Source organism: Macrosteles quadrilineatus, unplaced genomic scaffold (genome assembly GCF_028750875.1).
Source record: "Macrosteles quadrilineatus isolate MER2022 unplaced genomic scaffold, UCM_ALF_1.0 Scaffold_2__2_contigs__length_208266976, whole genome shotgun sequence".
Lineage (NCBI taxonomy): Eukaryota > Metazoa > Arthropoda > Insecta > Hemiptera > Cicadellidae > Macrosteles > Macrosteles quadrilineatus.
In genome coordinates, this window is record NW_026542595.1 from 25232025 (window position 1) to 25259495 (window position 27471).

At 35.0% G+C, this 27471-nt stretch overlaps 2 protein-coding genes across 3 annotated transcripts in view; one reads left to right on the plus strand and one right to left on the minus strand.

Moving 5' to 3' along the window:
* The window catches only part of LOC128985375 (serine/threonine-protein phosphatase 2A 56 kDa regulatory subunit alpha isoform), an 86769-nt gene extending 75519 nt beyond the window's left edge, over positions 1 to 11250 (plus strand). The window contains exons 7-11 of the mRNA XM_054404812.1: positions 606 to 665; positions 1222 to 1435; positions 6014 to 6133; positions 6911 to 7140; positions 9820 to 11250. Coding sequence (XP_054260787.1) covers positions 606 to 665; positions 1222 to 1435; positions 6014 to 6133; positions 6911 to 7140; positions 9820 to 9937 — 742 coding nt within the window. The 3' untranslated portion in view covers positions 9938 to 11250. The remainder of the gene's footprint in view (positions 1 to 605; positions 666 to 1221; positions 1436 to 6013; positions 6134 to 6910; positions 7141 to 9819) is intronic.
* An 8067-nt stretch (positions 11251 to 19317) lies between these two features.
* Positions 19318 to 27471, minus strand: LOC128987055 (uncharacterized). Of its 2 annotated transcripts, XM_054407724.1 has the most exons (5): positions 27200 to 27471; positions 25572 to 25683; positions 25458 to 25520; positions 24618 to 24798; positions 19318 to 19753 (listed from the first exon to the last, which is right to left on the minus strand). In XM_054407724.1, exons 2-5 carry the CDS (start codon positions 25681 to 25683, stop codon positions 19453 to 19455), a joined length of 657 nt encoding a protein of 218 aa, XP_054263699.1. In that variant the 5' UTR covers positions 27200 to 27471; the 3' UTR covers positions 19318 to 19452. The 2 variants fall into 2 exon arrangements, with proteins under 2 accessions (XP_054263699.1, XP_054263698.1); XM_054407723.1 differs by having other exon boundaries at positions 25458 to 25683.

The window sequence follows — 27471 nt, forward strand, 5'->3', positions numbered from 1 at the left end:
GCATTTGGTGTGATTTGCAGCTAGCTTTATTGAAATGTGATACTGTTTCAAGTGATTTTCTGAGCGTCTCGCACCGAGATGCTGGCATTTCTCGCGCAACCTTGATCATCTTGCTACAAGACGCTCGGCACTCAAGCTACGACAATGGTGCTTCTCGGAGCGAGACGCGGTGGCACTCAAAGGGTTGATGGACAGTATGGGAGATATTTATGTTTACACTTTTGTCATTTCTGTTATTACCATGAAAATATGCTTAACGTTGCCACACACTAACACCTTGTATTAGAGGAGGCTATGATTATGCTATAATAATTTATATTTATTACATTATTCATTGTACTAAAGTATACTTTGGGAGTGGGCTGGTTTAATGTTCAGTCCTCGAGGTTTTGCTGTAAAATCGTGCGAATGACAAATAACTTTTAGTTAAATGAGATAATACCACACCCTCTACACGATAGAGCCAACTCTTAATAGAGCACGATCTTTAATTAACTGTGAAGGTTTTATACAACTAGACTAGATTTTACTTCATCTTTAATAATATTGCAAAGGAGTTATAGCAAAAGCTTTTAATAATTAAAACCAATCATCATATTTTTCAGGTTTGTCTATGAGACTGAACACTTCAATGGTGTTGGAGAGCTGTTGGAAATTTTAGGAAGGTGTGTTGGTGTAATTTGTTCGAAAATTATATCTTGGTTATTGATTATTATTTCCTAAACTTTGTGTTTAGTTCAAAGTTATCAATTAATTTGTGTTAATTAGGATTGCAAGTTTCATAATAAATTATGAACTTACAGTATTAAAAAGACTCTAATAATGTTTATTTGTTTAATATTCTTAATTTTTTCAATTAATAATTTTAATAATTCTTGTTTGTGTGTAAAAATGAATAAAGAGATTTGATTTGAATATTCACATTAAATCAGAAATACGTCAAACCTGCATACATGTTACTTTTAACAGGACAATTTTTAAGGTTGCAGTAGATTATCTCTCATTCATATTTTTGAAGTTAAATAAATGATCAACTGATATGCTGAGCATTGTTCAAGATATTCAGGATATCCCCATACTGACTGACAATTGCAAAAATTGGATCTTGAATTGACTCATGTTACATCAAGGGTCATTTAGTCCATTGCAGAATTTACATCTAAAATATGAACAAAACTGAGGACACAGGCTATATAACATTGTTGAACTGTTTGTTGGCAGTATTATCAATGGTTTTGCGCTACCCCTCAAGTCGGAACACAAGCAGTTCTTGGTCAAAGTGCTGATCCCACTACACAAAGTCAAGTGTCTCTCGCTGTACCACGCTCAGCTGGCCTACTGCGTGGTGCAGTTCCTAGAGAAAGATGCCACTCTCACTGAGCCTGTTGTCAAGGGTCTACTCAAATATTGGCCCAAAACGTGTAGTCAAAAAGAGGTAAATAGTGAGCTCATCTTGAGGTTTGAGTCCTGACTACGCCAATTCTTAGTTATTGATATTTGTTCTGTTTCTGGTACTGTTGAATCCAGGGGTACCAACCCCTCTAAGGTTTATGACGTAAAAAAATAGTTTTATAAGTTATCTTTGATTTTATTTAATAAGGTGTTTATTGAACGTTAAATTTGTCGAGAAAAAGTTAATGTCAATTGCAAAATGAGTTAATTTAAAATAAGAGTAAACATTTTGCCTACATCAGTGCACTCCAACGTAACCATGCAAGAAACATACGTCAAAAAAGGTTTCAAATTTGTTCAGTAGGATGTGAAGTCTTCTTGCACTATCCAAAGTCAATAATCAAAGTCAAGGATAAACGACTATATGTGGTTACTACTTCTCAGATTTTTTTTAAAAACTTCTAATCATGCTTAAAAATTTTTTTAACAAAGGAAATAGTGTAGTTCTGACTTCTTTTAAAACTGTTTTTATGTAGCCTTTTATTTATCTCATTGTTTTAAATCACATGTATATTTTAAGGCCTAATCCAACCACGTGTTAAGCAATTTGAAATCATAAACAACAATTTGTCAAAATAAATTACAACATTTTAATTTCATACTGTTTCTACAAAAGTATAAGAAATTCTCTTAAGCTTAATTTTAATAACTAGAGGGAGGAGCTTAAGAAGTTGATACACCAACGGTTATACAATATTACCATAGATTAATACTCCCTTAGTAGATTTCTCATCCTTAGAAATCTATTAGTAGATTCCTCATCCTTAGAAATCTACTAAGGTGCACTTTAGAGGCTGTGTTTTATTTAAAAAATTTTTCTTGTTATTTTAGCTGTTTAAAACCTTGTTTAACGAAATAAAACAATCTAATCCTAATAACTCATTCCCTAGTTATATAACCAAACAGTTAAGTCCAAATCATGAAATTAAACCTAAACAAAACCTAACAAAATTTTGTTGACACTAGCGATCAGTGTCATGAACTAGACATCAAAAACAAACTTTAAAATTTACAATGGGATGAGAAGTCTACGTGTGTTGGTTAGTATAATGATATTAGTTATTTCCTTTGATCAAAAAACATTTTAGACCTACCACTTAGTTGTACAAAATATTGTTGGTTTGTAAAACACCTTTATTTATAAAAAATCAGCTATCCTGTTACCAGACAAATAATCGTATTAATAGTTATGGCATTACACATAGTATGAATAAATCAGCAGGGTGTCTAGTAGGCGGGAAAGTCGGGAATTAGTATTGAATTTCAAAATGGTCTTGAAAAGTCGGGATTTAGTCTTAAATTTGATTTCAAAGTCGGGAATTTTCATTATTTTGCCGCGATCGTCGTCTTGCGTTTACGTAACCGCGAAAGCCAATGATGATGATGTCTACACGGCCTCGGGAAATGTTCACGATTCTGCCGCAATAGTGGACGACAATGATGACGTTTCCGAAACCACGAGAGACAACGATGACGTTTCCGTGGCCGCGGGAGACGACGATGACGTTTCCGTGACTGCAGGAGATGACGATGACGTTTCCGTGACCGCGGGAGATGACGTTGATGTTTACCCGGGCAAGGGAAATGTTTTTATGATTTTGCCACGATCGCGGAGGACGACGATGACGTTTCCGTGACCGTGGGAGTCAATGATGTCTACACGGCCGCAAGAAATTATCATTATTTTGTAGCTATCGCCACAGATAACATACTACTATAACGCTGGTGGCGCCGCCTACGAATTGACAGGCAAAGCTCTCTCAAAACACTTAATGCTTTTTACCATGAGGTTGGCATTCTGGGTTATAGTAGTATGTTTTCTGTGCTATCGCGGACGACAGTGATGACGTTTCGGTGACCGCGGGAGACAACGATGATGTTTCCGTGACCGCGGGAGATGACGATGATGTTTCCGTGACCGTGGGAAACGACAATTATGTCTACACGGCCGCGGGAAATGATAATGATTTTGCCGTGATCGCGGATGACGACGATAACGTTTCGGTGACCGCGGGAGATGAAGGAGATGTCTTAACTGCCGTGGGAAATGTTCATGATTTTGCCGTGATCGCGGACAATGACGATGACGTTTCTGAGACTGCGGGAGACGACGATGATGTCATTGATGTCTACAAGGCCGCGGGAAATGTTCATGATTTCGTTGCGATCGTGGACGACGACGATGACGTTTCCGTGACCGCGGGAGACGACGATGATATCTGCTCTTCCACGGGAAATGATCATGATTTTTTCGTGATCGCGGGAGATGACGTTTCCGTGACCGTGGGAGATGACGATGACGTTTCCATGACCGCGGGAGACGGCGATGACGTTTCCGTGACCGTGGGAGACGACGATGATATCTGCTCGGCCGGGGGAAATGTTCATGATTTTATCGCGGTCGCGGACGATGGCGATGATGTCTACACAGCCGTGGGAAATGTTCATGATTTTGCCATGATTGCCGACGTCGACGATAACGTTTCCGTGACCGCGGGAGATGACGGTGATGTCTAAACACCCGCGGGAAATGTTAATGATTTTGCCGTGATCGCGGACGACGACAATCACGTTTCTGTAGCCGCTGCAGTCAATGATGATGTTTAAACGTACGGTACGCGGAGATTTCATGATAAAAAAAAACCAAATTCGCTAGTTAAAATTTTGTATTGCTGCATTATTCTTTACTTGAAAACACCACATTATCATAATACTACTACTTTATGACAAAGACAGGGGTTGGTGTAGTATTATTTAGAAAATTTGGTTAAGCTATAAAAATTGATGTCGGTATCAAGAATCGAGAATCGATACATTTTGGTATCAACACCCACTAATTGTTAAAAAAACTAGTCTTGAAAAATCTGGAATTAGTCTTGAAAAGTCTGGAATTAGTCTTGAATTTTATAATGGAAATAAACTAGAAACCCTGTAAAAGTTACAATGCCATCTTTATCTATATGCTGAATTAGTGTCGCACACGCTGAATGTTTGCAGCTGTCAACTGTGTTAAACCATAGACTAAGCAACACAAGTAGACTCCTCATCCCATTGTAAATTTTGAAGCTTGTTTTTTGTGTCTAGTTCATGTACGTCCACACTGATCGCTAGAGTAGACAACATTTAGTTTCTATTATTTTAGGGTTATTTTCATGATTTGTGCTTTACTATTTGGTTATAAAACTAGGAGACCAGTTATTGTTTATGATTATATCGTTTTATTAGGTTAAACGAGGTTTTAAATGACTGCAATAACAAGAAACAAATTGTAAACAAAACATAACCTCTATAGTTGGACGTACAGAACTAACATTAAAATTGGCCTCAGCTGTTCCATTAGGATGACTAATCTACTAAGGGAGTATGTTTTATCTATGGTTAAACCAAAAGCTAATCTAGAACTTTAGCTCTGGCTGCCAGACTTTTTAAAAACTAAAATAAACTTAAATACAGAATATTTGTTTACAATTAACGAAGGAGATTAAAAAATTTAATTTTCTTTAATTAAAAAATTTATTTCTCCTTTACCCACTGTCAAACCATTGGAAATTTTGTAGGCATACTGTTACAAAAGCACACCAACTAAGATTAATGTTAATAAACTTACAAAACTAAAGGTGAAAAGGTAGGAAATAAAATTTCAAGTTGTAGAATAAATCTCTATATTAAACTTTTTATTGTAATTGCAACCTTAATAACTAATAGATGCAAGTATTAAGTAATTTTAGCCAAGTATTATGCAATATTAGTTATCAATAGGGATTAATGTAATTAATTTGTAGATAAATAAATATATGCTCACTTACCTATTTTTCACAGAAGTAGAAGTTCATTTATGAGCTCTATTGTTGTTGTTTTAAAATTATTTTCTATGCATTGATATGTTACTGCACAAATATTGATGATTAATTTATTTTTATAATCGTACTTTAGCTTGTAACAGGGTTGTTTTACAAGTTACATGCTCTAGCCCTAAAGAGTTACTTAAACTTACACATCCTACGATCTTTTTGGTTTAAACTCGACTCGAACTCGACTCGACCTGAAAAACCTGTGCTCGCACATCTCTACCAAAAACCTTTTAAAACCTACCAAAATCCCCACCAAAAAATATTTTTATGACACACTCTGCGTGATTCCACCATAGGAGCGGGCATCCCTGGTTGAATCTTAAGAACTAGTAGGTATAATTGTATTTAGTAATACAGACCTCCGACTTAATTATTCAATTTACAATCCATCTAAGTTGTAATGGAGCTCTACTCCCTAATAATATGTTGTATCATTCCAGGCCTGCTACATGAGCTGTGAAGAGCTGTCTCTTGTAGTTTATTGGTATCCAACAAACAAGACACACTTTTACATCTACTATTCAGTCCTGGACTACAACATTTCATCCTTATTTTACTTGACACATTCCACATTCATACCTGAGGGGTATATGAATTGGCAAATGCAGATTTAAAGAGGATCCCAACTTTTATCACAAACCTAAGAAAGATTTTGAATGACATAAAAAATACTATTAACTTATTTGCCTTAATTTGAACATGTTTTTCAGGTGATGTTCCTTGGTGAAATAGAAGAAATCTTAGATGTTATTGAACCAACACAGTTTACCAAAATTCAGGAGCCTCTTTTCCGACAAATTGCCAAGTGTGTGTCTAGTCCTCACTTTCAGGTAAGACTATTAAATTACTAAAATAGTAGGATAGAGTAGTGAGATTCAAAGTTGACAGCTATGGTATGATAAATATATGTTACTTACTTTGTCTATCAATTAATTGATTCATGTTTAAGTTTCATAAGTAGTTTCATAAGGGTTGGCTTAACTGCTTTTGTAAGGTAGATTTTTTGCTTGGATTAAAAAAATAGTTTATTAGGATATATTTTTTTAATATTTCCATTTCTCTTATTAATAGTTATTAGTTTGTATCCAAACATATTTCCTTCAGTGTACACAACCCCTTTTCTATGATTGTTGGAGGGATTTACATTTGTGCTCAGTTTTATCAACACCTGCCATTATTACAAGTGTTATTGAGTTTTTGTACAAATTTTTATTTTCAGTATACTTTGTCAACTAAAGATACAGAAATAAAAAAACACCGTATCCTGGACCTAGGTTTTATTCTGAACACAATGGTAAAAGTCTCTTCCTTATAGAAAAATATGCTTTCCAGAATAATGTCAGTTATCTAATATTCTTATTCTGAATAAAATTTAAAATAAAATCGATAATCTCTCTATTGAATATGTTTACATCGATTTCTATAAAAAAAATTTATGTGTACTTGGAGGGAAAAATATATAAAATAATACTAACTTTTGTCATTGAGTGGGCTATGCAGCATGTAATTATCACATAAATGTAATGATTACTTAATTCTTACATTATATTATACTGTAATAATTCCACAATGTAAATACACTATACTTGCAATCCATATATGTGTAGGTGGCAGAGCGAGCTCTTTACTTCTGGAATAATGAATATATAATGAGTTTAATGGAAGAAAACAACCAAGTGATAATGCCGATCATGTTCCCGGCACTGTACAGGATCAGCAAGGAACATTGGAACCAAACTATCGTCGCTCTGGTGTACAATGTGCTCAAGACCTTCATGGAGATGAACAGCAAACTGTTTGATGATCTCACTGCATCATACAAAGCTGAACGGCAAAAGTATGTCAAAGAGATAAAGTGAATGTGTTTGTTAGCTGTACATGGGGTATTTTATGGCAATAATAATAATAATAATAGTAATAACAAATTCTATTCGTCGTAAGGATACATTGGATCAGTCAAAATCATGATCATACATAAATCGTAAAAAGAATAACCTCACTTTTGATTTAAAAAATATTAGGCCTTAATAACTAAATATGTACATATCAAGACTAAACAAACAACAATAATTAAGGACCTGATAAAGCATCAGGTGAGCAGCAGGGTTTGTGCAATCAAAGATTTATTTGGCCAGATTTGGAAAAAAACTTCAAGTGTTGTCTAATAGCCAATTATAAAACATGGACTTAAATTTTTGCTGTGGATAAGCTTCAATATTCAGTTTTAAAAGGTTTTATAACTTAGTTGATAACACTATGTGGCTCTTGCTACTCTTACTCAGAAGATGTGATTCTAACAAGGAGCTATTTTTAAATCTGGTATTGTGATTATGATTATTGGATTTTAGGTGATGGGTTTTTTTTTAAGATATAAAGGGTAAGAATATGAATCTTAAAATCCTTAAAAAGAGGTTTCCAGTGTTCGTCTAGCCCTCTTTTGTAGGATTACAATTTGTTAAATTCTTCTACACCCACCCCAGAATATCAATCCGTATCTCATTACATACTGAAAATATGCAAAATAAGCCGATCTCAAATATTTCTTTGGAATTACTTCTTTAAGAAGACCAAGAATAAAAATTAATTTATATAGCCTAGTTCACAAATAATGTATATGCTCGTTCCAGGATGGTTGATTATTAATATGAAAACCCAAAAATTTTGCAGTGACAGTACTGAACTATTTTCATTATTTGAGGCAGAATTGTGTTTCAATGTAAATTTTATTTCTTGAGTTTTACAGTCATTCAATAAAAATCCATGGCATGAAAACAAATTGGATGTGTTTAATTTTGTGACATGGACTAAATTTTGAAGCACAAGTTGGTTATTGTTTTCATGAAAAAAGTTGTATCATCCGCGTACAGTTTAGTTTTGGTATTTATTTTCATTGGAAGGTCATTAATGTAGATTGAAAACAGAAGTGTGCCAAGGACTGATCCCTGTGGAACGCCCCAATTTACTTCCCTTCCTTGTGATTTTTCCCAATAGAATTTACTATTTTTTTCCGGTTTTTTAAATAAGATGAAAGAAAATTTAGAGAAGGTCCATTAAACCCATACAGTTCTAACTTCTTAGTAAGAATTTCAAAGTCAACATTACTAAAAGAGTCAATATTACTAAAATAACTGGTTCCGTCTACTTTAAGAAAATCATTCAGATTGTATTTGGATTGTATAAGTGAATCACCATCTTTGGTCATAAAAATACAGAATTTTATCAGCGGGAGGCATATTAAATCTGTTATTTTTTTTATTTTATAAAAATATCTGATTCTCCAGAGAGCAGTAACATTCTTACTTCGATGGGGGTCTAAGCAATTTTGATTCCTCCTCTTGCCACATAGACCAATGTATTTAATCTAAATGTACTTATTCGCTAATTGATTAACTTCTGGCGTAGTTTTGTGAAATTATGCCATGAGGTTGCTGTCAAACTTGAACTTTATTGATATGCGAGGGTCAATTGCCTTGGCCGTATGGATCACATAAAGTTGTGCATGTATTTTGTGGATGGGATTGACCATAATTGTAGTGAATTTGGCCACAAATCTTGAACATTTACGGAACCACATCCACAACCTAGTCCGGCTTTGTTGGCAACAAATTATGCAAAAGAGATGAGATGTTATGGCACTGTTTTATTTCATTAATACCTGAATTGCCTTTAATTCACCAAAACCATAGATTAAACATACTCCGTAGTAAAAAATTGAACACAGCTCACATCCTCGACGTACTCCTCTACACTTGCATGGCTTTTATTCTATGACACAATTTTCTACCCGATTATTGAAAACTTGTATGCTAATAATCTCACAAACCTCTGACGGTCTTTCTTGAATGTAATGATAAATGATTATTGAAAGTAGACCAAAAAAGGCAAGCGCACACCCCTACAATAAAAATAAGCTAACCCGATAAGGAATAATTATCTGTTCCTTTGAAATTGATATGTCCCAGTGATTTCATAATACAACATTTTATAAGTGCATTAAAACATAGATTTTTGAACAAATTTTATTATGTATAATATATAATTAATATAATAATATTATGTATAATATGCGCTGTGTAATGTAAATTCTTATTTAGTTTTATAGTCAATGGTTTTAGTCATTAATTTTAGTCTTGATGCCATTCATGTACAAAATAATATGTATATTCATATTGAATAAAGTGATTTGAATCTGGTTCTGAACCACAGTAAAGCTGTGAATTTGTTTTTTAAAATCTATTTAATGACGTAATATGTTTATTTTTAGACATATTATTCTTTTTCGGCCTCAACCTTATTCAAAATTATTCATCATTGAAAGTTGGAATTCTTATCTTTCTGTAAATTTTGTTAAACCCACACATTCATATTTAATAAAAAAATTAATTTACAAAACGCAATTATTTTCAATATAATATTTATAATTTAGTAATTAATTTTACCACTAAACGGTGTGGTAAATAATATTATGCATCAAGTACATCAGGATTGAACTAAGATGTGTTTGTTTTATTTTCAGGGAGAAGAAACGGGAAAAGGAAAGGGATGAACTATGGAAAAAGTTGTCAGAACTTGAAATATCTAATAACAAGCTGAAACAAATACAGAATAAAGATTTATCGGTACAAAAAAAGTGATATGAAACAGTGTACATTTAATCGGCTGCCACTCGGTGTGAGGACCCCACAGCACAAAGTTGACAGTCTCTGTGCGCTACAAATATTTAAAGTCGTATATTTATAAATAAATATATATATTGCCATAATGAGGTGGACTGACGGAGCCCGTCCGACTTGATTTTCTTTGTACCTGTGACGAGAAGAGTGCATGTATTATTTGTTACGATGTTTTCAATCATTAGCTTGCTTTTAACCAGCCGGCTCGCGCTTTTATTTTACTTCACATAATTTTATTACGGTATTATTTGGTTAGCAGATCAAAGGGGTCGAAGACAAACTGTTGGGTCTGCCTTGAGTAATGTTATATTTTTATATAAATAGATGATGACTATCTAATCAAAGCATATTGTTAACTAGTCTAATAGCATGGCGGAAGAGGTTGTGGTGTTACACGTGTTTCCGTGTTATCCTTCGAGTTGTACGATTCCCAGATACTTGCATCTTATAGCTGATAAAATAAATTGCTAGTTATAAATTCGACCGCTCTTTTTTCCATAAAAGTTTTGTTAAGAATTAGTGCATATTAAAATGAGTGTGAAAGTGTTACCTATCTCGATATAGGAAAATGGATTTTATATAAACAATAATTAGGACAGTTGAATAGCTACTGCTACTTAAAAAAAATTACTGAAAATATTATTATTTAAGCCAAATAAATTACTGTGGTAAAAATTTGAAGATATTAACATATTTATTGTACCTAAGGTGCTGACAGCAAATCTAATTGTACCATTAACAAGTTAATTCTATTATGTGCTTAAACAGACAATGTTTCTGTCTATAAAAGTCATTACAGTTCACCTACCCAATGAGTTTTATGAATATTTAAAAAAAAAATATAGGTTACATTCACTTTGTTACTGTTTTTGCAACTTGTGATAAAGACTCACATTAAAAAAAAATCTTCCTATACTACTTATGTTGTTTGTGTTTCCTTTTTTGTGTCCACTCTGGTGAACTATAAATGTACTTCATTGTGTATAATATTGTTTAAAGTGTAGATAGTATTAAAGCTCATGTTCAAAAAATTGTTGCTAATAAATAGTTGTATTTTATCAGTGCCAACTTTAAAATGTTGAGGTTAAAAGCGTCAAAACAGAGGAGTGTAAAATTGAAAGATTGGACTGAAATTTGTTATTTATTATTTTGTATATTAAAACATAAAAACATAATTTGAGCAATACCCTTATTATATTATGTTGTACATATGAACCTCCTTCGGTTCATTCAATCAAAGGATTCGTATGAAATACATTCATATTTATTTGTCACGGTTGTTCCTTTATTCTTGGTTAGCATTCCCATTTTCAACCATATTGGTAAGTTAAATTTTAATAACTGTGCTAGTATAATTGTACTGTTTTAACTGTCATATCCTTACTAAATATTTAATGATATATTTTATAGGCAAAGTTATTAAGTTGTATGTAATCCTTAACAATTTTGTTGTTGTTAGATATAAAGCATCTCTTTAAGTTTTAAGTTTTTCTATGTATCCTTCAAATCTTTCGATCTAGTATTTTATATTTTATAAAATATCTGGTAGGTTTCCACTGGATATAAGAATCCAAGGGCTGATTTCACCAAACCAAAAAAAAACTAATGTTTGCTTAGTTAGTTTCATCGTAAAAAAACCTTGCAGTCAATGGGTGTCTTAACCAATCGACTTGTAGCTGACTGTCAACAATACTGCTGTCAAGTTTTGTGTATCTTACCTAGGATCTGCTTAAGCCTAGTCCACACATGGAGACTGAGTCTGCTGACTGTGCCAGTCAGTACACAGTCGGCCGATCGCAGGGGTGGCTCCAGAGGACAGGCCAGGTAGGGGCCTACCCAAAATTTTGGTAGATATTTAAAAATTAAAAATTAATAAATAAATTTAATTATACCTATGTAAATAAAGGGAAAGCATTCAAACTAATTATTTTGCTTTTAAATTTTAAAATTCCCCCCTTTTTGCGGGGAAGCTCTTCAAACCTCTCGTCCCCCGATCAAACTCTTTTTTGATCCAAGTCAGTTCTACCCAAAAACTATTCCTGGAGCAGCCCCTGGCCGATTGTCTGCCGACAGTCTGTCAAAGTTTACGATGTGTTTTGCGTCCACACTAGCCAGCCAGTGTTTCTCTGTTTGTTAGTATGGCAACCAAGGAGGACGTAATTATATCATATTTCTGCAAGCTTCATATTTCTGAACCATTGGGCTAATGAACCTAGAAATAGATGATGATGGACCCAAAATTTTCTCGAGCAAGCTTCGTACTACGGTCACAATCTTCTATCAGACCTTCAGATTAGGTGAAAGATTTAGGAACTTCACGAGGTTGACTTATAAAGATTTTGAAGTTTTGCTAGGCTTTGTTGGGCCTAAGATTTCAAACTTGAAGAGATGAACAATTCAATAAAATTGTTATTAAATAAAAGCTATTTTAATACCACCCAAAAATTTTAATATTGCCGATTTGCAGTCCAACTAAATGGGCTGAATGTCGAATACCTTCGGCTTGTATCCAGTCTTCTGTCTCCAGACACGCCCACACATGCGGACTTGAGACGAAAGTTGTGTATCTTGTCTCTGTGTTTCCTACTCAAATGGGAAACAGAAAACATTGTATTTTGTCTCAAGAAACACCAAAATTTGTCTGCCAACAGTAGGCCGAATAACATCGCTAGATTCAAATTGCAACACTACAGTCGGCCGACAATGTTCTGAAGACAAATCGCCATGTGTGGATGAGGCTTTACAGTATCAGTGTTACAGGGGTAAACAGATCTGCCAGAATCTTTTTTTAACTTAAACTGTATGAGTCAAAAACGTTTTCACATAAAACTAATAAAAAAAAGGGTGGTTTGTGCATTAAAATTATCATACCAAACACCTTATTTATCTAGGAAATCCTATTGACTTATTATTATGATATTTGAGTACATTCCTTACACACACTGGGAAGTCTGAGGACGGCTCAACTTTTGTTTCAAAACTATTTGCTTGACACAATCGTTAAATTACCTGAAGCAGGTATTTACATCTGTTATCTGGAGGCCGTAATAGCTGGGTTGATACAAATGTTAAACGTTTGGTGGAATTGGAACTTAGTCAATCTAAGGTTTTTCTTGTTTTAACATAATAATACATAATACCTAACAGATATACAGTATAACAGGGGTCTCTAACCTACGGCCCAGACAGAACAGATTTTATCTGGCCCGTGAAGGCCTGCTGGGAAATAATGATTTTTATACAATTGTTATAAATCAATGATCGTCAAAAGTCGCAGACACCCGTAATTAAATGTTGCTGTCTCGGTAATGATGTGATGGTCATTCGCGATCGCGGCAACACTCATAGGTAAATGTTGCGGTCTCAGTGATAACGTGATCGTCATTCGCGATCGCGGCAACTCGGCAATACTGTGGTTGTCGCTCACGGTCGTAGCAACGCCCGTAAGTAAATTGTTGTGGTCTTGGCGACACCGCGATCGTCAATCACGACTCGGCAACAACCGTAAGTAAGTAATTATTGCGGTCTTGGCGATACCGCGATCTTAACTAAAAGCTCGGCATCACGCGTAATTAAATGTTGCGGTCTCAGTGATACTGCGATCGTTATTCGGGAACGCGGCATCTCGGCAATAACGTGATCGTCATTCATGATCGCGGCAACACTCCTGAGCATATTTTGCGGTCTTGGCGATGCCACGATTGTCACGCACAGCTCGGCATCAACCGTAAGTAAATGGTTTTGGCGATACCACGATCGTCTCCCGCGATCGTGACTGCATTGTGCGGTATCAGTACTGTGATGATCTCCAGCAATTTTGATTCACTTATGATGTTTAAAGAGAACCAATGGAAAGCCGGCAATGAATTGAGACTTATTGGCTATTGGTGATCGTTGTGGTCCTTGGTCCTTACAGAATTCAAGTACAATTCTCGGTGGCCAGGTTGGCATACGAAAAGTTACCAAAACACAAAGAAACTTGCCTCTTATAAACTACCAATGAAAACCATAAATTCAGCATGATTTTTTTTGGAATTTTTCGACTCACTATGGTGGTCACAGCATCAATCGAACAAAAATGTAAAGAATTTTAGTTAGTCAAAAGGTTAGGCTTAGCAACAACAAAATCAGAAAGAAATGTTCAAAATTCAAACTTCTTCGCTGAGCTCTTAACTAGAAAGCTAACTCTTAGTGGGTTATTTGGAGGTAGGGTACTTTTCTACACTGATATGTTGTCGGTCCGCCTTTCTTCCAAAAATTGTCAATTTGGCCCTAGAGTAAAAAAGGTTGAAGATCCCTGCAGTATGTTGCATTGAAAAAAATCAATAGTAAATTGATTTTATAATTCTGTTTTACCACCTTAAGTTTTGCTATAAAACCTTGTGTACTAAAGTAATTAATCAATAGGCTTTATTATAAAATAACAAATAACCCCGCCGCAGCAAACCTGCAGACTTAGCGAATTTCCATTTGCCTGATTATATTGCTATTGAACTATTAGATATAGTCTACATGTATCCTATTGCAAAATCGCAGGCCTTTTTTGAACAGTGTTTCACGGATGGATAACAATTAGTGCCCTGATTTAGCTGCTACAGGGAGGGTAATAAAGTGAGTTTTTTTTTTTTTTTTAAATACTAATAGCTTAGTTAATTTTCTCCATAACCAATAACCGTACAAAAAACACTTAATACAGGGTGTTTCAGTAAAGCGTAGCGGGCTATGCAGATTCAGATTCTACATGCAAAAATAAGGCAAAATTTTAGAATAACTTTTTTTCTATTTCGGCTTAGTTTAGCCAGCCGTAATCCGCCATTTTGTATTTTTTTGAAAATAATTTATAACTCAAAAGTCCTTAGGGATATTTTTATGAAACTTTGTATAAACTTTAAGTCTACAAGAACAAACATTCTCTGAAAATATCTTTGATCAGGCTCATCAAATTTCAAAATGGCGGCCATTAAAAATTTTCTTTTAATGGCTGGTTTTCATACAGTATTACTTTAAAAATTTTAAATGGCCGCCATTTTGAAATTTGATGAGCCAGATCAAAGATATTTTTGGAGAATGTTTATACCTGTAGACTGAAAGTTAATACCAAGTTTTATAAAAATATCCCTAAGGGCTTTTGAGTTATTAATTATAAAAAAAAATACAAAATGGCGGATTACGGCCAAACTAAGACGAAATCGAAAAAAAGTTATTTAACATTTTCGACTTATTTTTGCATGTAGAATCTGAATCTGCATAGCCCGCTACGCTTTACTGAAACACCCTTTATACTAAGAAATAGCCCCAGGATTGCATATTTTTTACTAATTATGGTAGAAACGCATCTTGTCAGACAATCCTTAATCTGTACGGTAGTGTCGAATTTTACTTGTTACATACGTTTTGGCGGTTCTTTAACTCCACCATCGTTGCCAGAATATGTTACAAACATTAAACACAAAACACGAAACTATAACAGGCATGCCTATCTATTCATGCAGATAATGCCTATGACGGACTGATGTGGTCTCTGGATTGTCGTCTGTGTTATCCAACGATATACAACAATCCTGGATTGAGCCCACTGTGTTTGCCCGGCGGTCCGACGCTCCCCCCACCACTGCATGGCAAAAGACACTGCTGCCCTGCACTCACCATTAAAAAACGCCTCCCTTTAGCTGCGTCCTGGTCGGTTAATATTGGGTTTAAATAATGCTATTGTATTTCTAACCTTTTTTCCTAAGTTCACTCTCCATATTTCGGGTTTGTTTACAAAATAATAATTACTTTAAACTCTCTAAAAGTGAATTCATAAATATCACTTTTTCAACCATTTTAGGGTTATTATTGGTTTAAACTTAATGCAGATAGGTTATTTTATTGTATTTAAAATATAAAAAAAAAAAACAACTACACAGTCTTTTTAAACCTTAATTTATTTCGATAATATTTTGAACAACTAACAAACCCAACGTTTTAAATATTTTTGAACACGTGTTTGGTCAGTTTTTGCCTTAGGCCTATACTTGAAATATTTACAATGGTCTTTTCTTTGGCAACATGGTGGCAATACACTTTGTAAAAATAATTACATATCACCTTAATTAATAGAAATTCATGTGATATAAAAGAATCATTTGCTTTGTGGCCCTTAAAAACAGATCCCATGAAGTAATTGCAAGTACGTCCTCTTATCTCATTGGTGTTGCAATTTTCTCGCTCATGGAATTGCTCTACCAATGACTGATGAATAAACTTAACAATCATCATGACCCCTAAATAACTTTCCTTTAGTTACATATAATCCGTAAACTGAGTGTAGTAACTTAGATTGTCATCGTACACATTTTCACTGACTGCGATAAAGTTACAGCAGAGATTTTGTTGATAAAGTAATACCCAACTACACACTTAATCCATAGATAAAACATACTCCATTAGTCTTGGTTAGTCTATGCTTAAACCTAGTACTTAAAGAAACTCGTACTCGAAATACCAGTGCTTCCGTTGCTAACTTTTTGGGATTATCAGTCCACCTAAATCAAAGTTTTTAACCAATATTTTTTCCTTACTTATGGTCATAAAAAACTTATTTTCTAATGCTCATTGCATCAAATGTTAGGCTAACATATTTCAAATATTTCTTTTCGTTAACATTGTTTTGAAGTACAAAAACCCTTATAAAAATCCAGGTGAACAGTTGAATTTATATATCCACTATCTCAGAAATGACGGGTTTGGCAGGGTTACATTAAGGCTTCTTAAATTCTTATAACTTTTAAAACTAGCAGCCTTTGTCACCTCGCGTCTTAAAAATCTATGATATATACTTGAAAATAGGGGTGAAAACTATTATTTCTCATCATATCTTTATTATTTTCATTGTGTGCACGATCTCTTCGAGGCATCTTATAGTAATACAAATGCTAATAAAATATACTATAAAAACACAAAATCTCTTCTTTACATTTTAATTAAATAAAGTTACAATATTAAAAAAATAAATTACCTAAAGCATCAACAAAACATACTATGAAAACACAAAATCCAACAAAAGTCATTTTCTTTTTTAAATTTCATACAAATAGCATTAGGCTATGTTTTACTTGAATTCACCAAAACATCACCAACTAACAGATAACCTCATTTTCATGTGGATGTAAACAAAATTGTATTATGGCCATCTGTTTTGATGTAAACAAAAGTAAACTTGAAACAGTTCAGATAATTTACAACAAAATTCAGCGAAATCTCTGAAAGTTTAAAAGCTGTACGACAAAGGGCTTTCATGAATCATCCAAACCTGCAAAAGGCACAGAGGATAAGAGCTTTAAATTGATACCCTATATGCCTCTAAAAATTTATATTTATGAGTCGATTTACTGCACAAAAAAATTCAACAGTTTACCTTTATTTTCAAATTTATTCAGCAAAATTTCCAGAGGGAACCCCAAAAAATTATTTTCTAAGGCTGCAATTAAATTTTTGGAGATTTAAATTTTTTCTTCAACGTGTAAAATGTAACGTATGTACATCGTTGCAGGTAAGCACAGACGCAGGGCATCATATGGCAATCGTGACAGCGCTGTTCCACCGTTGCCATGCGGTGGTGGTGGAAGCCGGACCGAAAACTGAGTCCGCCACTGCACAGTCGGGCGCAATCCAGGAGTGTTGTATATCGTTGGTGTTATCAACAGCAGCTGACATTGGAGAGTGTTTTGAAAATGTAATGGGATTCATAATTGAGTTTTCCATTCAAAATTATTGACAATAATAACCAATTTATATGCTGGATATAAATAATGGTCCTGACATTCTACATTACTGCAGGAAAGAAATGTATTATATACTTTGGAAGAGTTTGAAATATATAAAGATATAAAAACTAGAGACAGAAATTTTGAATGAAAATACTCAATTAATTATGAATCCCATTATATTTTCAACACTCTTCTTAGTCACTACAATTGTCCAATATCAGCTGTTGAAAACGCCGATGACAATCCAGAGACTACGTCGGTCTGTCAACCTGATTCAGTCTACTTCCAGACCCATACGCGGTAATGTACACGCGTGAATTGATCTGTAATCATTTCGTGGGCATATCTGTAATCGTTTCGGGTTCAGTGTTTGTAACGTATGACACCTCCAGAAGTGGATCCTTTTGTAAGCATGAGGATGGTGGAGTTAAAGAACCAAAACATATGTAGCAAGTCAAATTCGTCACTACCGTACATGTTAAGGATTGTCTGATTAGGGGCGTTTTTGCCATTTTTAGAAGGAATCTTAATTACGAAAAGCAAAATGTTGTTGGTGTTGATAGTGAACTACTTAGAAACACTTTTTCGGGCTGTTGTTTGTAGAATAAAAAATTCTACATTCATTATGACAGCTAGCAAAAAAATATCCCCTCAAAATCTTCCGACAAAAGCCCCCCCCCCAAAAAAAAATTCCATTGTCGCAAAAAATCCATTGTCACAGCTAAACTCTTTATTTAAAATAATATCACTGCCGCAGCAAACTTGCTGACTAAGCGAATTTCCATTTATCTGAATTAATTTTTAATTAATTCTATTTAAAAAAAAAAACATTATGTTTAATGAGTACTTAGGTTCGCTGCTACAAGGAAACTAATTAAGTGTATTTTTTAGTAAAATATTAATAGCTTAGTATAAAAGAAATAGATTTGCCTAGTTTGATCAAAATATGGGTGCACTGCACTTATCAAACGAGCAAACTACAACATTTTACATTATTCTCCATAAGAATAACGTGGACATTTTTAATTGGAAATGTTTAGAACTTTCTCCGTTACCAATAACCGTCAAAAACACTTTGATATACCGGTACTACTTTTTTTTACTCCTTAAAAAGGTCTAGAGGAGTAAAGAAGTTTTGTGTTTTGAGGGTCAAAAATGAGAAAACCCATTTTTTACCCCCATAAAATCCCCCCGTAAAACCCCGTTACCATGGTTCGATCATGCTGATTTGGGAACTCATTCAAGTTTATCCCACCTTACACCTTTAAACCAAAGGTCATTAAAATCTGAGAAAAATTATTCAGGTTATCGCTTTCTTGGACGTATATATACATATATAAAAATGTGAACGAATTTTTTTTTTGCCTCTGGAGACATCAAAATGAAAAAGTAAATTTGCCCCGGGTCTAGGTCTTCCTGTGCCACCTACGGTAATAACTACAGTACTTCCCTATATGGAAATTTGCTAAAAAATAGTTGGGAAATCTATGTTAAGCAATTACGAAATTTGAGCCTTCTTCCCCCCCTAAAATTTAACCAAGCAACGCCACTGATACTAGTTACAGGAAATTTGCCATAATGAAATAAAAATCCAACCAACAAAAATTGTATTATTAAAAACACATTGATTAAAAACATTTAGAACAAAAGTAAGCACCAAACTAACTGTCCAAAAAGCACCATACCCTTCTGGCAATGGCTTTTGGAACCAAAATCACACTTAAGCTAGATTTTAACTCCATCGTAATATAATTTCGATGGAGTTGGAATAACATAAACCCCCGTTTTCTTGGTTTGATTGTGCCTCAAACCCACAGCCCCTTCATATATTCGACTTCCTCTGAAGGGCGGAATGTTGAGTGGAGCACCTCCAGTCTGCTGATAGTGAGGAACAGCTGGTCCTTTGGCTCCATAGAAACCTATGTTACGGTATCCTCCGTACCTTCCAAAGTCTTGAGATTTTTTCGGAGGTATAGTAAAGCTTCCATACCTTGAATGTAGAGGATCCTGGTAGTTGGTTGTAAATCTGCAAATCATTTGTTTATCAGTAAAACTTGTCTTTTGTATATCTTTTAATATTGTGTTAATCAAACAGCATTTTGAAGTGTAGTGATGTGCAATACGGGTCTATTTAAAACAAAATTTAAAAAAAATTATAAATAAACAATACGATACGATATTTTATCCTCATGTATCGATTTTTATCTGTATCGGATAAAATATCGTATCGTATTGTTTTTTTATATTTTTTTTTTTTAATTTAAATATCTCAAATATACAAGCTGCATTGACAAATACTATGTTACTTACAAGCTTGTAAAGAGGGTAAAGCCCCGTTCACACGGGGCGAGTTTACAAGCTACAAGCCAGATTTTTTACACGCAGCTAGTAAAATAGCTCAAGCTCAGTGTGAACGACGTACTCGCTCAAAAGCTGCTTGTAAAAAAGCTCTGGAAAATGTTGCCGCTGCCGCTGCCGCTACTTTACACGCCAACTCGCCAGCTTTTGAGCGAGTAGGCGTGTAAAGTAGCCCGGCTTCTTACACACCGGCGAGTAGCGTGTAAACTCGCCCCGTGTGAACGAGGCTTTAGTGCTTGTAATCTTACCTCAGAAAAGCCATTTCCTTTCTGTATCTTTTTATTTGTATCAAACATACACATACATAACCTCCAAATTTCGGCAAACCCTCAAAATTGGAAAACATTTTGTTTTTGTTTTCCTAGTTATTTTTACACGGGGATAAAAAGTACTAATAATGATGGTGGGTATGTCACTTACACATTAAATAGTATAATATGGATAATGAGGGTCACCACTTCCATTAATGGTGGCCCTAGTTTTGAGCAGGCCCGTTTTTGACCCTGTCAGCGCCCTAGGCACGTCTAATAGTAGCGCCCCTTTGCAATATATATATATATATATAACAGGGTGTACACCGATCGGGAAATCCGGGAATCATGTGGGAGATTTTTGAACCGTGAATTTTGTATTTCTACCTGGAGTTTTCAATTTTCCGTGATCGCGCATGACAACAGTGACGTTTCCGCAGGAGACGATAATATGTCTACACACGGCCGCGAGGGATGATCAGAATTTTCCGCGATCGCAGAAGACGATAATGGTATCTACAGAGCCGCAACGGATGATCAGAATATTGCCACAATCATGGAAGATGACGATAATGTCCACACGACCGCGGGAAACCGCAAGAACTTTGCCGTGATCGCGGAAGACGATGATGATCTCCACAAAACTGCAGGACATGATTAAAATTTTGCCGCAATCGCAGGAGACGATTACCATGGATTCATGACTGCGGGATACGTACGATATCTACAGGACCGCGGGTGATACAATGACTATTTCTACACGGCCAAGAGGGATGATCAGAATATTGCCGCGTTCACGGAAGACGATGATAATGTCCACACGACCGCGGGAAACAGCAAGAATTTTGCCGCGATCGTAGAAGACGATGATGATCTCCACACGACTGGAGGACATTATTAACATTTTACCGCAATCGCGGGAGCCGATAACGATGTCTTCACAACTGCGGGAAACGATTACGATGTCTACAGGACCGCGGAATACAATAATGCCGTGATTGCTCAAGACGATGATAATGTCCAAATGACCGCAGGAAAAGATAAGAATTTTGCCTCATTCGCCGAAGACGATTATCTCCATATGTCCGCAGGAGATTATTACTATTTTGCCACAATCGCGGGAGGTGATTACTATGTCCACACGACCGCGGGGGACGATAAGATGTCTCCACGGCCGCGAGGGGTGGTCAGAATTTGACCGCGATCGCACAAGACGAGGATAATGTCCTCACGACCGCGGGAAAATATCAGAATTTTGCCTCATTTGCGGTAGACGATGATAATCTCCTCACGACCGCGGGATATGTTCATATATTGCCTCGATCATGGAAGACAATTTTATGTCCAAATGACCTGACTGCAGAAAATAGTAAGAATCTTGCCGCAAACGCGGGACGAATACGATGCCTACACGGCCGCGAGGGGTTATCAGAAGTTTACCGCGATAGCATGCAAATACTACCACAAACTTTTTTTTAATTTCCAAATTTTTGGCGCCCCCAAAAAAAGCCAATTGCCTCGCGCCCTAGGCACGTGCCTACCGTGCCTATTTGGTAAATCGGCCCTGGTTTTGAGGTTATTTGCAAAACATAGCTGAAAATACATGTTTTATCAGTGCTTTTGAAGATGCTAGGGTAAAATATCAAATTTCCACTACTACTTTTGAGGGGAGGAAGATGGGCAAGACAAATTTCTTACCATAAAAATAAGATTTATATTAATAAATAAACAATACCATATTCGATACAATATTGGCTATAGGTGTATTGATACGGGCATATCAATACACTCCCACTTATCGATACAAAATATCGATATTTTTGCGTTCCTTGTATCGATATGCACATCACTATTGAAGTGTTTAATCAAGTACAAAGTACAACTGTACATCCTACATCTGTTCAAATCATTGGAATTGCAACTCAAATAAAATAACATGCAGGGGCATTTTGTTTCTCCAGTGTTCCAAGCTAAATAACAACTGGTTCATTTGATTGTTGACCATTATCACCGTAACATGGCGGATCGAGCGCATGATGATTTTGTTTTGTAGTGTTAAGAATTTTTGTTTAGTTTTAGTCCTGACTTGAGTCAATTTGTAAAACGTTACTGAAATTCGCTCATGAATAAAGATCTTTATTTATTTAACTTGATATGTAAATCAGCTGAAATACAGTGGGTTAATCTAATCGGATGTGCAACACTCTCGTTTTATCACGTACACAAATATTTGGCTTTAAATAAAAATGTTGTGTAGTGTAGGTTGCTCTTTAAGGTTCCCTATGATAAAAAATTATAGGTTTGATAGTTGCAATAAAAACATGTGTTAATTAATGCTGAAATAGTTATTTGTGTAACTAGTGGGCAAAGTGGCACTTTGCTGCACATGAGAGCAGTGGCTCGTGCGGAATGATCTCGAGTGCAGCAAAGGCCTTTTGCACTCGTGTTACACATTATATTTTTCCTACAGTCACTATAAAGCATATAAATAATTCGTCTTTCAAACACTATACAACACGTTTTTAGGTTCAGCTGGCAACACAAATAGGTGCCCTAGAGAAAGTAGTACCCGGTCCGTATCACTCCGCTATTTTTCCTCGGCAAGAAATGTGCTCCGCGTTTTGAGAATATAGTTCCGTATGTTTTTGTAATTTGAAGTGGTTTCCGCGCCTAAAAAAAAATGCTTTATAAGGTATTTTCTTGTTTATTAAGATCATAGGAATGAAAAGAAAAGTTCAGAAATACCGAAACTATAAACACAAAATGACAAGGTAAATCGTAGTTATAATAGTCAATCAGCTGCTCATAGTATTATTATCTTTAAGTGTTGCCAACCTATTTCCAAGCGTACACGGATTACGTGCATAATAGAACCACGCTATTTTGTGTTGTTTCGTTGGAATCCTGATATGCGGCAAAGTATAAACCGTACGACAAAGTATAAACCGTACGGCAAAGTATAAATATGCAGCAATTACCAGCTTTCTGTACTATAAACAGTACAAGGAAGCCAACTTTGTCGGGTGACTGTAGGAAAATAAGTTTTACCTACAGTGTTTTTATCTACAGCAACGTTGTTACAGTAAAATTACATAACACAAACTACATTTCACAATTAACATGCATAATTAAACAGGCCTGTCGCACACATGGTACTGATTGACATGATCTGAACTGGATGTCCTACTCTGACGACCCTGCTTCATCTTAAGATGTCTATGATGGAATTGTAATTCCGAAACGGCCGTAACGCAAAAGCACGCAAGCTTAACTGGTTGAGCTGTAGATGAAGCTAAAACTTATTTTTAGTTATATCACAGCTAAGGGTTTAAAACATGTATGCTTTGATATTTTACTTTTTTTTTAAGTTCACTTATTATTGCCAATTTATTTATTGCACTTTATTGTTGTTCAAATGAATCATTAAAGGTAAGCTGATCAAATTTTATTACATTTTAAATTTTGAATAAATAATACTAAGCAAAAAGAAAACATGAGTACAGTATTGTGTTTTCTTACCTTTGTTTAATTGCTTTTGTTTAATTGAGTGAATTATTTTGCTATCGAAAAACCCAAAAAGTTTGATAGCCAATGAGGAAAGGTGTTTTAATTTTTAATACAGTACTTTAATCTGAAATGGCGACTATCCGAATGTAGGTATTTTAAGCCAATTGTAAGTTTAGCTGTAACCACACATCTAGGGAGTCAGAGCTTTTATTTTATACTAAATATAAGCTAATTACAGTTCAATCTGTTCAAAACCATCCACAATATTCAATACTATACTCAAATCAAATAAAATAAAAAAATCCTTTATTCAAACAGTACTTTTGTATACATGAATTGAGTCAAGTCAATAGTGAAACATACATTTGGCATGGCATATTTACAGCATAAGAGCTATAATCTATATGTATACACTTTCTACCTTACAACTACTTACGGTACAACCATTACAACAAACTATTGGTTTGAAATACTAATAACTAATTGAAAAAGTCCCCAATCCTGTAGCACCATTTATCTGACAATTTGAATGAACTGGGTTTAAATCTTTTAAAATCTACCAGCTTTCAGTACAAGTCACCAAGGTCACTTATCTTCTGTCGATAAAAGTATTTACCCCTTTTGGCTCTGTAAACCTTAATATTTATCTTCTTGTGTTTGATTTTGGTTCTGTTTTTACTAACAACGTACTACTTTTCAATGTAATTAGCTCATGAATATTGTGCAGTGTATTTAATTTCTAACATTTATATGAGTACCATACAAAAACCATACTTAGAGTATCCCCCAGCGGCCATTGCCTTGCCAGACACTCGCCCCTCATTGGCTGAGGGTCCAGAGAGTTTGTCCACTCGCTCGTTCTTGTACAAGCTACCAGCGTAACCTGATGCTGGCAGTCGGTTGTAGCTCCAATTGTCTCCCTTTGATGAACTGCCGTACCAGAAACCTGGTGAACCTACCACAAATATTAATGGGTTGGTAATTAATAAAACAATTACTGAAAATACAAATATACAACATTTTATTAGTAGGTAACCACACTTGATCTATATCTAGCAGATGCTGTGTGTAAATCGGTCATAGGTAAGAAATCTCTTTATGGAATTCTTAGAAATGAGTTTCAGTAATTTTCTGTTTCAAACACTGAAACTAATAATTATTATGTATGATCAGTTCTCTTTTGCTGTAGGCTGTTCATTTAATGGGCACAAACCCAGGGGGCAGAAGGTCAAGGGCAAGGAAGAGTAAAATTTCCCCACAAGGTACGTGGAGAGGGGCACAATTATCCCTTCGGCCCATAGTGCATCACATGCAAAACGTGCGCTTGGAATAATCCTAATTAACTCAATTTATTAGGACCTTTATGAGAGTGAATGTAGGTACTGTAACTGTAACCTTAAAGGTTGATTAGTATAAAACAAATGTTTTTGCGTAGACACCTTATTATTTGACATGCTCAGTCCTCATGTCTTAATATTAGAACTCTGAATTATCCTGGTTCAGATAATAAAATAAATAACTTGATCAAATGTTTTTCACTGATATTTTCATCCTCATCCTAACCCATAGCATAATTCTATAGTAACCTGTAGCTTTTACAGTTGATGTATTTACCATTATAGCCTGAAGCAGTGACTTGGCCCTTCTGGTATTGCTGAGGGGGTGCATGCGTCGGAGGTAGAGCCTGGCGGGGGGCCCAAGTGTACTGAGGGGGTGCATGCGTCGGAGGTAGAGCCTGGCGGGGGGCCCAAGTGTACTGAGGGGCAGAGGGGTAATGTGAGGCCCTCATACTTGTCACACAAACACAAGCCACCAGCAGAATTACAACCACGGCTGCCATCTAAAGTATTTAATTCAATATAACATTGTTCCACAGTAACATACATTGATTGAAATGTGATAAAGTGAAATATACTGTATTGAGATTTTTACTACATTTGTAATTTGTATACCGGGTGTCCAAAACCACCCGTACACCCCTTTAAAAACGAGGGAACCCTTTTCTTACAAACAACAAATAAAACAGAACTAGGTAAATTGGGCACGATCTACCAAATGGTGATATTTTCAAATACAAAATCAAACCAGAAGTGGCTTTTTCAGACCGGAAGTTGACTTTTTTAAATGGAAACTACCAATTTTGATTACAGAATCGAATTCTACGTTGAAAAATACATAACTTCTATCTCAAACATTTTTTTTAAAAAACATGTTTTCTACCTCTAATCTCCTATTAAAGTCAATAATTTTGGGTCATTCATCTGCCAAAGTTACTTGAAACAATAATAGAGAAAACAAATAATAAAGATTACATTAAGACATATGATGAATAGAATCAGCTGTTTATTGTAAACACCTTAGTAATTGAGTAACAGCTGGTCTACACATTGCTTACTTCTCTGTGATTTAATTTTTTTTGTAATCATTTGTTTTTTACATTTGACCACTTTAATGTAAAAACAAATGATTTATTTTTAAAATAAAATGAAACTAAGCAATGTGTAGACCAGCTGTTACTCAATTACTATAGTGTTTACAATGAACAGCTGATTCTATTTATCACATGTCTTTATGTAATCTTTATTATTTGATTTTTCTCTATTATTGTTTCAAGTAACTTTGGCAGATGAATGACCCAAAATTATTGACTTTAATAGGGGATTAGAGGTAGAAAACATTTTTTTTTTTTTTATGTTTTATACAAAAGTTATGTATTTTTCAACGTAGAATCCGATTCTGTTATCAAAATTGATAGCTTACATTTAAAAAAGTCAACTTCCGGTCTGAAAAATCCACTTCCGGTGTGATTTTGGATTTGAAATTATCACCATTTGGTAGACCGTACCCAATTTAGCTAGTTCTGTATTATTTTTTGTTTATAAGAAAAGGTTTTCATCGTTTTGAAAGGGGTCCGGTATACCTATTATGCAATACTAAGCATAATGCCCATGATGTGACTGGTACAAGTATTTTTCATGAAATGCAACTAAGTTCATTACAAATTCAGAGAGTCACTGTAACCCAAACTTTTATGATACTAATACTGAACTATTTTAAGTACTGAATAATATACTACTGTAATACAATAATGGTCACGACTGTCATTCTAGTTGTAGAAGGCCCAAAACTGCTGTTCAATATTATCACCACGTGAGTTAAGCCTCTAGCTATAGTTATAAACACAGTCCCTCACAGCAATAAGGACTTGTAAGGACAAAGGATATTAAAGAAAACATGATTTTAAAATTCAGATTAATATGCTACATGTGCTATTTATCCCGTTTTCTAACTAAAAAAAGCATTCATCTTAACTTTTAAATATAAATTTTTAAAAGTAAGAAATGTGGCGTACATACCTCAACAAAAGAATGGTGGGTGTCGGAAATGTGCAAACGATGTGCTCCGGAGTGGAAAGGATACAAAGATGGTTCCAGTGTTATTCCTGGAGGAACTCCTTTGGTCAGCAGAGCGTGAACGGAACGACAGGGTCGTGTCCTTGGTAGCGGACACTGGACAGTGCAATGTAGCCTCTACACAGCCAAGGTGTGTGTAATGCTCAATCAATCATTCATGGACCATGGTGATTAATCTTAGATGATCCTTGCTGATTTGTGACAAGATCAGTGTC